Raw genomic sequence first — 10,765 nt, 5'->3', positions numbered from 1 at the left:
TGCTGCTGCTGCTGCTCGTGGTGGTGGTTGCACCGATTCCACCACCACCACTCCGCTACTCTGCCGTGGGCCGTCCACCACAGAGGAGCAGGCGGCCGAAGAGCGAGCGGAGTGAGCGGAGCGCCTTGCCCACACGCGCCAGGACCCCTCGCTCCCTCTCCTCCTCCTCTTCCTTCTCCTCTTCCTCCTCCTTCTCTTCCTCCTCTTCATCCTTCTCCTCTTCATCCTCCTTCTCCTCTTTATCCTCCTCCTCGTTGTCGTCATCCTCCTCCTGCGTCTCCACCACTTCCGTCCTCTCTCCAAAAGTCTGGGTGAGCAGTGACGATGGTGATGGGAGCTTCTCCTCCGGCTCCGCTCTGTGGAGAGAGGCAGCAACACCACAGCAGCGCATCATCGTCATCATCATCGTCGTCATCATCATCGTCGTCATCATCATCATCGTCATCATCATCATCGTCGTCATCAACATCGTCTTCATCATCATCATCATCAACATCGTCATCATCATCGTCATCATCATTGTCATCGTCGTCGTCATCATCATCGTCATCATACCCACAGAGACCCATAGACCTACAGAGACACATACTCATAGCGACCCATACAGACCCATACTCATAGAGACCCATCCTCATAGAGACCCATAGACCTACAGAGACCCATCCTCATAGAGACCCGTACATACCCACAGAGACCCATAGACCTACAGAGACCCATACTCATAGCGACCCATACGAATGATAGCCGAATCAAGTGGGCAGATAACATCATCATCATCATCTTCATCGCGTGGACATTCATAGCGGCAGTCAAATACTCGAAGTGCATGACGCCGATTCTCAACGTGGAGGGGAAAATCCTGAGGACCCTGAGAAGAATCCACGCGGTGACCACCACGGGGACAGAAACGCAGACTGCAAATATACAGCAGCAGCTGGCATCGTCAGGGTCGGGATCGAGCCCACGACCTCCTGTAGACCAGGCGAGGTAGTTAACATCTCATCAGGGCCGGGATCGAACCCACGACCTCCTGCGTACCAGGCGAGGTAGTTGACATCTCATCAGGGTCGGGATCGAACCCACGACGTCCTGCGTACCAGGCAAAGTAGTTAACGTCTTATCAGGATCGGGATTGAACCCACGACCTCCTGCGCATCAGGCGAGGTGGTTAAAATCTCATCAGGGTTGGGATCGAACTCACGACTTCCTGCGTACCAGGCGAGGTACACAGAGAGAGGCTCACCGTGGCTCAGCAGCTGCAGATCCCTGCACAGGAGTGGTGCCACCGCTGCTGCTGATGGTGATGGTGGCCCAGTTGGTGGTGTCGGCCCAGCTGGTGGTGGTGGCTCGGATGGTGGTGGTTGTGGGGGTGGCCTCGCTGGCAGTGGGGGTGGCCTCGCTGGTGGTGGTGGCCCGAGTGACGGTGGTGGCCCGGATGGTGGTGGTGGTGGGGTTGGCCTCGCTGGCAGTGGGGGTGGCCTTGCTGCTGGTGGTGGCCTCGCTGGCGGTGGTGGCCAGGATGGTGGTGGTGGTGGCCCGAATGGTGGTGGTGGTGGGGCTGGCCTCGCTGGCAGTGGGGGTGGCCTTGCTGCTGGTGGTGGCCTCGCTGGTGGTGGTGGCCAGGATGGTGGTGGTGGTGGCCCGAATGGTGGTGGTGGTGCGGTTGGCCTCGCTGGCAGTGGGGGTGGCCTTGCTGCTGGTGGTGGCCTCGCTGGCGGTGGAGGTGCCCCTGATGGTGGTGCTGGTGGTGGCCCGGATGGTGCCATTGGTGGGGGTGGCCTCGCTGACGGTGGGGGTGGCCCTTCTGGTAGTGTCCCGGGTGGTCGTGGTGGTGGTGGTTTGGAGCCAGCTGTGAGCCAGCGCCTGCTCAGGCGTCATCCGGAGATTCGGATCCCATCTATTGGGAGACGCACGGGGAGGGAGGGGAGGGATGGGGGGAGACACACACGTGGTGAGATGGGCATGGTGAGATGATTTGACAGGGTGGGAGGTGGGGGGAGAGTGGGGAGATAGTGGCGTGGGGGGAGAGATGGAGAGGGTGGGAGGGAGTGGTGGTGGGTGGTGAGTTGGTGGCAGAGCTGTCAAACCGTATGGTGTATTCCGTATTCTTGTGCAGGGAAATTGTGTTTTCAGGTCCGTACGGAGTGCAGCCGTTTCAATTCTGGACAACAACAATAATTCGTGTCTATTTGTTTGTTTGTCCCTTGTGATGGGACTTTGCAGGATGAACGTTGAGATTTATAAGGGTCACGGGGTGACCAATAATGTTGTGTCTGTAGTAAGGTAGGGCAGTGATAAGGTGTTGACAGGTATGGGGTGCTGAGTGGGGGTGAGTGAGTGGGGGTGAGTGGTGTGGGGATGAGTGGGGGTGAGCGAGGGGTGAGTGTGGTTCGTACTGCAGGCAACGGCTGACGAAGTCCACCAGCTGAGGGTGTTGGCCCTGCAGAGCGCGGTGCAGAGGGAGGCTTCCCGGTGCCACCTGCTTGGATAGGTTGTAGGGGAGGCCCTCAGGGTCTGCAGAAACAGAGAGACGCACGCAGAGTCACCAACCACCAAGTCGCCCACATACTCGCCCATCCACTTACCTACCCACCTACCTATAGACCGACATACCCACCAACTCACTCACCTGCCCACTTACCCACCTACGCTCACACCGACCAACTCACCCACCCACCTATGCACTTACCCACCTACCTATCCAGTCGCCCACATACCTACCTACATATCCACTCACCCACCTACATACCCACTCTCCCACTCACTAACCCACCCACCCACTCACCGACACACTCACCTCCCCACCCACCTACCCACCCACTCGCTCACCCACCCACCTATGCTTCCTAACGACTGTTACAAAGATCCCCAACCCCCACCCCCCCTCTCCGGGATAATCAGAGCGCCCCCCCCCCACAATAGAGCCCTATAAGAGCCTCACTGCCACCCCCCCCATCTAACAAAACGGAATGGGTCACGTCGCTGGCGCCAGCCTGCCCGAGCCTTCAACTCACCAAAGTAAGTTGTCTTGTTAGGTGCTTCGTCCACCATCTTTTTCGGGGGCATGCCCAGGATCTGCGCACGGTTTCGGACAAAGAAAAAAGGAGGAGGGGAGGGGTTACAGCCGGTGTAGCCTCAGCGGGCCCATTGGGGCAAGTGCCGTCTGTCAGCGGTGAGTAGTGGTGGAGGCAGTGCCTGTCGAGGCCGGCACTGTGTACAAAGACAACAATCCCTCCCTCTCCTTATTAGACTCATCTCATTGCTAGGGCAAGTGCTGTTAGTAGCGAGCAGCACCTATGAAGGCCAGCACTGCGTACAAATACAACAATCTCCCCTTCCCCGTATTAGCCTCATCTCATTGCTGGGGCAAGTGCTGATTCATCGCAAGCAGCACCTATAAAGGCCAGCGCTTTGTACAAAGACAACAATCCTCCCCCCCCTCCACGTCTAAGCCTTATCTGATTGCTGGGGCAAGCACTGTTAGTCGCGAACAGCACTTATGAAGGCCGGCACTGTGTACAAAGACAACAATCCCCCCCTCCCTATATTAGCCTCATCTCATTGCTGGGCCAAGTGCTGTTAGCAGCGAGCAGCACATTTGAAGGCCGGAATGGCACACAAGGGGGTGGGTACCCAGCACCACGCCCGGCCACCTTTGTCTCCCCCAGTGGAAATGTTTACTACACACCGTTACACCAAGTACTCGTTTGAGGCTGCGTGGACCTATGAGAGGTCCAGGACCAGGTTAGATATTCCTCGCCGGTTGTTTGTGGCCGCCAGACGAATCAAACTCTATGAGTATTGGTATCTGTGGGTCTGCATGGGTCTCTATGTGTATGGGTCTCTGTGCAGACCCACAGAGACCCATATCCATAGAGACCTGCCCGCCCACCCACCCACCATACCCACCGTACCCACCCACCATACCCACCGACCATACCCACCGTACCCACCCACCGACCGTACCTTGATGCAGTAGGGCAGGTGTTGTGTGAAGGTCCGTGAACGAAAGAGATACTTGCGGGTGGCCATCTCGGCCACGGTGCAGCCCAGGGCCCACATGTCCACAGCACAGGTGACATAGTAGCCCAGCAGCAGCTCCGGGGCCATGTAGGGCAACGTCCCGCACACGTGTTGGGCTGCACAGCAACAACAACAATAACAACGACGATGAATATAAAGTAGCCCCTCCGTCAACAGCGACGTGGGTTGAACAGGTTTCTTTTTTCGGTCGGTTAAATGCCTAGTTGGCTTCTGCGACCGATATTTCACAGCGGAGGCGAGTTTTTGGGTTGGACCGCGTACTCTGGCTGCCCGCCCGATGATGATGCTCAGCTGTAATCGCTCGAATTGTAAACGTCGAAGTGGATTTACATCTCCAGCACACCGGCTAGTGATGTGCAAGTAGCGATTTGGAGCGTCCTGTTTACGTGACGCTGAACCTCACTAACTGGCTGCGTCAGATGGCGGCGGGTTTGACGACGCAACGTTTACGTTGACGCGAGCTAACCCTGAAAAAAGAAACTTCACGCACGCAAAGCCACTCACTTTTATGCTTCAGGTAGGAGCTCCACCCGAAGTCGGTGACCCTGACTTTGCCGGCCGCGGTGAGCAGAATGTTATCCTGGACAAAGGGGAGAGACAGAGAAGGAATTCCACGCTCTGAGGTTACGGCAAGAGTGTCCAGCCAGCAGTGGGTCGATCACGCAAAGTGACGCATTTACACCCACACAGGCAGCCCCCCCCCCCTCCCACTTTCGGCATGGGCTATGTGCCTGAGACTCGTTCAAAGTCGTTTTAATAAACTACTAAACCTATTTGTTTTATGTTACTACCAGGGTGTAAGGCCCCGCTGAGCTGCTGTGTAGCTATTCTATCAGAAACGACCTGGCCATCACGTAATAACATCATCATCATTGCGTGGACATTTATAGCAGCAGCCAAACACTCTAAACACATGTTTCAACAGGCCCATAGAGACCCATACACACCCACAGAGACCCATACTCATAAAGACCCACACATATATAGAGACTCATTCTCATAGAGACCTACACAGACCAACAGAGACCCATTCTCATCGAGACCCACACGGACCAACAGAGACCCATACTCATAGAGACCCATAAAGACCTACAGAACCCCATACTCATAGAGACCCATAAAGACTGAAATAGTCCCATACTCATAGAGACTCACACAGACTTAGAGAGACTCATACTCATAGAGACTCACACAGACTTAGAGAGACCCATACTCATAGAGACCCACACAGACATAGAGAGACCCAAACTAAAACTAAGCTATGTTTTACTTTACTAGGTGTAAGGCCCCACTCTGTGCTGCTGTGCAGCTGTTTTGTCAGAAGCGACCTGGCCATCACAAACGATAGCTCAACCAAGTGGGCTGATATCATCATCATCATCACGCGGAAATGTTAAAGCAGCGGTCAAATACTCTAAACGCTTGGTGATGTTGATTCTGAACGTGGAGGGAAAAACCGGAGGACCCAGAGTAAAATCCACGTGACCACCACGGGGAGAGAGAGACGCAGACTCCAAACATACAGCAGGCGTCAGGGTCGGGATCGAACCCACGACCTCCTGTATACCTGGCGAGGTAGGTAACATCTCCTGCTACCTCCTCCATCTGGAAGGAGGAGGTGGCAGAGTCACAGTAGAAGGACGCAGCCAGCGCATTAACCCTGCGATCAACCATGGCCGGCCTGCCTCTACGGTACGAGTGTCCACCTCGTCCCGGATCGTCTTCACCGGAGGTAAAGTGACCCCACTACCACTGCCACCACCTCCCTCCAGATGGACGGAGCCACCGCATCGACCCCGCGATCAACAGTGGCCGGGCTGCCTCCGCGCCAGCTAACCGAGCGCCCCGATGAGAGGGCGTGACCACCGCGCCCGCTCCGCTCACCGGCTTGATGTCCCCGTGGATGATGCCCCGCCCCTTGGCGTACAACAGGAAGTCGAGGATGGCCCTGGTGTACTCCCTCAACCGCCTCATGTAGATTCGCCCGATGCTCCCTTTGCTCATGACATCGTAGAGGCTCTTCCTGGCACGACAACGATGACGACGACGTTAAAACCCCTTTCCCGTTCCGATGACGTCCGCAGGGCGACCCACAACCCGGACCCCAAACCGACTGTGCCACTTGGTTAGTTTTAGCGGGGGAGGGGGGGCGGGTATTAAATAAAGCTATTGGGGAACAAATTAGAAAATTAATCCCCTGCCCAACTTTACCGCACAGAAGTGTGGTCACCACATCTGTGCCTCTTTATAAGGAACGGAACAGGTGGAATTCTCCACAAAATCTGGCTGTCGCCTGATGAAGCTGGTTGTAATTACTGGCGAAACGTCGTACTCAGAGATCGTAAATGTTGTGGCTTGGCTGTCCAACACACCATTGTGCTGTACCATTATACTACACTATACACTACACTACTATACACTACACACTAGTGCTGTACTAGTGTGTACAGCGCTAGTGTGTGACAACCCTTACTAGTTGGCTGTGTCGGGTGGTGGCGGGTTAAACGACACAACATTTATATTTTTAAGCGATCTAACCCAAAAATACCTCTATTATGGATTGTATTGGTCGCAAAAGCCCTGCATGTAAAACTCAATTAATAAATGTGATAAAGCGATCAATCTAATTGCTTGATCAAATGTTAAATAAATATTAATTCCGAAATAAATCAACTATCAAACGGAGCAATGGACATGCACGTGGGTGGTGGAGGGGGGGGGGGGGTGGGGGGGGGGGGGAAGGTTCACGTACTTCAAGAGCTCGACGACGAGGCAATTGTGGCCACGGAATTCGAACGTGTCCAGGACCCGGATGACTCCGTAGCGCTCATCGCTGTCCCTGCCCTGCAGCTCCTTGGCCACTTCCAGCTCCGTCCTCTGACGGACCAGTGTCGAGGAGCTGGGCAGCGGGAGGGGGAAGGCCACGAAATCAACGGTGACTCTGTGTGGGTGCGTCTGTGTGGGTGACTGTGTGGGTGACTCTGTGTGGGTGACTCTGTGGGTGACTTTGTGGGTGACTCTGTGTGGGTGACTCTGTGTGGGTGACACTGTGTGGGTGACTCTGTGGGTGACTCTGTGTGGATGATTCTGGGTGGGTGTCTCTGTGTGGGTGACTCTGTGTGTGTGTCTCTGTGTGGGTGACTCTGGGTGGGTGTCTCCGTGTGTGTGACTCTGTGTGTGTGTCTCTGTGTGGGTGTCTCTGTGTGGGTGTCTCTGTGGGTGACTGTGTGTGTGACTCTGTGTGTGTGACTCTGTGTGGGTGACTCTGTCTGGGTGACTCTGTCTGGGTGACTGTCTGGGTGACTCTGTGTGGGTGTCTCTGTGGGTGACTTTGTGGGTGACTCTGTGGGTGACTCTGTGGGTGACTTTGTGGGTGACTCTGTGTGGGTGACTCTGTGTGGGTGACACTGTGTGGGTGACTCTGTGGGTGACTCTGTGTGGGTGATTCTGGGTGGGTGTCTCTGTGTGGGTGACTCTGTGTGTGTGTCTCTGTGTGGGTGACTCTGGGTGGGTGTCTCCGTGTGTGTGACTCTGTGTGTGTGTCTCTGTGTGGGTGTCTCTGTGTGGGTGACTCTGTGGGTGACTCTGTGAGGGTCTCTGTGTGGGTGTTTCTGTGGGTGATTTTGTGTGGGTGACTCTGTGTGGGTGACTCTGTGTGGGTGAATCTGTGGGTGACACTGTGGGTGACTCTGTGTGGGTGACTCTGTGTGGGTGACTCTCTGTGTGGGTGTCTCTGTTTGGGTGACTCTGTGTGGGTGTCTCTGTGGGTCACTCTGTGTAGGTGACGCTGTGGGTGACTTTGTGTGGGTGTCTCTGTGTGGGTGACTCTGTGGGTGGCTCTGTGTGGGGGACTCTGTGTGGGTGACTGTGGGTGTCTCTGTGTGGGTGACTCTGTGTGGGTGACTCTGTGTGGGTGACTCTGTGGGTGTCTCTGTGTGGGTGACTATGTGGGTGACTGTGTGTGGGTGTCTCTGTCTGGGTGACTCTGTCTGGGTGACTCTGTCTGGGTGACTTTGTCTGGGTGATTCTGTGGGGGTGACTTTGTGTGGGTGACTCTGTGTGGGTGACTCTGTGTGGGTGACTCTGTGTGGGTGTCTCTGTGGGTGACTCTGTGTGGGTGACTCTGTGTGGGTGACTCTGTGTGGGTGATTCTGTGTGTGGGTGACTCTGTGGATGACTCTGTGTGGGTGACTCTGTGTGGGTGACTCTGTGTGGGTGATTCTGTGTGGGTGATTCTGTGTGTGGGTGACTCTGTGGATGACTCTGTGTGGGTGTCTCTGAGTGGGTGACTCTGTGTGGGTGACTCTGTCTGGGTGACTCTGTCTGGGTGACTCTGTGTGGGTGTCTCTGTGGGTGACTCTGTGGGTGACTCTGTGGGTGACTCTGTGTGGGTATCTCTGTGTGGGTGACTCTGTGTGGGTGACTTTGTGTGGGTGACTCTGTGAAGGTCTCTGTGTAGGTTACTCTGTGTGTGACTCTGTGTGGGTGTCTCTGTGTGCGTGACTCTGCGTGGGTGACTCTGCGTGGGTGTCTCTGTGTGGGTGACTATGTGTGGGGGTCTCTGTGGGTGACTGTGTGGGTGACTCTGTGGGTGACTCTGTGAGGGTCTCTGTGTGGGTGTTTCTGTGGGTGATTTTGTGTGGGTGACTCTGTGTGGGTGACTCTGTGTGGGTGACTCTGTGGGTGACTCTGTGGGTGACTCTGTGTGGGTGACTCTGTGTGGGTGACTCTCTGTGTGGGTGTCTCTGTTTGGGTGACTCTGTGTGGGTGTCTCTGTGGGTCACTCTGTGTAGGTGACGCTGTGGGTGACTTTGTGTGGGTGTCTCTGTGTGGGTGACTCTGTGGGTGGCTCTGTGTGGGGGACTCTGTGTGGGTGACTGTGGGTGTCTCTGTGTGGGTGACTCTGTGTGGGTGACTCTGTGGGTGTCTCTGTGTGGGTGACTATGTGGGTGACTGTGTGTGGGTGTCTCTGTCTGGGTGACTCTGTCTGGGTGACTCTGTCTGGGTGACTTTGTCTGGGTGATTCTGTGGGGGTGACTTTGTGTGGGTGACTCTGTGTGGGTGACTCTGTGTGGGTGACTCTGTGGGTGAATCTGTGTTGGTGACTCTGTGTGGGTGACTCTGTGTGGGTGATTCTGTGTGTGGGTGACTCTGTGGATGACTCTGTGTGGGTAACTCTGTGTGGGTGACTCTGTGTGGGTGATTCTGTGGGGGTGACTTTGTGTGGCTGACTCTGTGTGGGTGACTCTGTGTGGGTGACACTGTGTGGGTGACTCTGTAGGTGTCTCTGTGTGGGTGACTCTGTGTGGGTGTCTCTGTGTGGCTGACTCTTTGGGTGACTCTGTGAGGGTCTCTGTGTGGGTGACTCTGTGTTGGGGTCTCTGTGGGTGTCTCTGTGTGGGTGACTCTGTGTGGGTGACTCTGTGTGGGTGACGCTGTGGGTGACTCTGTGTGGGTGACTCTGTGTGGGTGTCTCTATGTGGGTGACGCTGTGTGGGTGACGCTGTGTGGGTGACTCTGTGGAGGTGACTCTGTGTGGGTGACTCTGTGTGGGTGACTCTGTGTGGGTGACTCTGTGAGGGTGACTCTGTGAGGGTCTCTGTGTGGGGGTCTCTGTGTGGGTGACTCTGTGTGGGTGACTCTGTGTGGGTGACTCTGTGGGTGACTCTGTGTGGGTGACTCTGTGTGGGTGACTCTGTGGGTGTCTCTGAATGGGTGACTCTGTGTGTGGGTGACTCTGGGTGGGTGACTCTGTGGGTGACTCTGTGTGGGTGACTATGTGTGGGTGACTCTGTGTGGGTGACTCTGTGTGGGTGTCTCTGTGGATGAATCTGTGTGGGTGTCTCTGTGTGGGTGTCTCTGTGTGGGTGACTCTGTATGGGTGTCTCTGTGTGGGTGACTCTGTGTGGGTGACTCTGTGTGGGTGACTCTGTGTGGGTGACTCTGTGTGGGTGTCTCTGTGTGGGTGACTCTGTGTGGGTGTCTCTGTGGATGACTCTGTGTGGGTGACGCTGTGGGTGTCTCTGTGGGTCACTCTGTGTAGGTGACGCTGTGGGTGACTTTGTGTGGGTGTCTCTGTGTGGGTGACTCTGTGGGTGGGTCTGTGTGGGGGACTCTGTGTGGGTGACTCTGTGGGTGTCTCTGTGTGGGTGACTCTGTGTGGGTGACTCTGTGGGTGTCTCTGTGTGGGTGACTATGTGGGTAACTGTGTGTGGCTGTCTCTGTCTGGGTGACTCTGTCTGGGTGACTCTGTCTGGGTGATTCTGTGGGGGTGACTTTGTGTGGGTGACTCTGTGTGGGTGACTCTGTGTGGGTGACTCTGTGTGGGTGACTCTGTGGGTGACTCTGTGTGGGTGACTCTGTGTGGGTGATTCTGTGGGGTGACTTTGTGTGGGTGACTCTGTGTGGGTGACTCTGTGTGGGTGACACTGTGTGGGTGACTCTGTTGGTGTCTCTGTGTGGGTGACTCTGTGTGGGTGTCTCTGTGTGGGTGACTCTTTGGGTGACTCTGTGAGGGTCTCTGTGTGGGTGACTCTGTGTGGGTGACACTGTGTGGGTGACTCTGTAGGTGTCTCTGTGTGGGTGACTCTGTGTGGGTGTCTCTGTGTGGGTGACTCTTTGGGTGACTCTGTGAGGGTCTCTGTGTGGGTGACTCTGTGTGGGTGACACTGTGTGGGTGACTCTGTTGGTGTCTCTGTGTGGGTGACTCTGTGTGGGTGTC

General features: G+C 55.6%; 2 protein-coding genes across 2 annotated transcripts; both read right to left on the bottom strand.

Annotated features, from left to right (window-relative positions):
* Positions 1–1,198: 1,198 nt before the first annotated feature.
* Positions 1,199–2,542, bottom strand: LOC142907613 (uncharacterized). The gene is made up of 2 exons (XM_076057171.1): positions 2,397–2,542; positions 1,199–1,897 (listed from the first exon to the last, which is right to left on the bottom strand). Exon 2 carries the CDS (start codon positions 1,876–1,878, stop codon positions 1,240–1,242), a length of 639 nt encoding a protein of 212 aa, XP_075913286.1. The 5' UTR covers positions 1,879–1,897; positions 2,397–2,542; the 3' UTR covers positions 1,199–1,239.
* Positions 2,543–3,447: 905 nt separating this feature from the next.
* LOC116958612 (uncharacterized) lies at positions 3,448–7,098 on the bottom strand. The gene is made up of 5 exons (XM_076057162.1): positions 6,797–7,098; positions 5,929–6,067; positions 4,549–4,624; positions 3,967–4,139; positions 3,448–3,477 (listed from the first exon to the last, which is right to left on the bottom strand). The coding sequence occupies exons 2-5, from the start codon at positions 6,046–6,048 to the stop codon at positions 3,448–3,450; spliced, it is 399 nt and encodes a 132-aa protein (XP_075913277.1). The 5' UTR covers positions 6,049–6,067; positions 6,797–7,098.
* Between the last annotated feature and the right edge of the window lie 3,667 nt (positions 7,099–10,765).

Source organism: Petromyzon marinus, chromosome 80 (genome assembly GCF_048934315.1).
Source record: "Petromyzon marinus isolate PM22_M1 ecotype Great Lakes invasive population chromosome 80, UKy_Petmar_22M1.pri1.0, whole genome shotgun sequence".
NCBI lineage: Eukaryota > Metazoa > Chordata > Hyperoartia > Petromyzontiformes > Petromyzontidae > Petromyzon > Petromyzon marinus.
The sequence above is the reverse complement of the archived record's forward strand: the minus strand, read 5'-3'. Positions and strand labels throughout refer to the sequence as shown.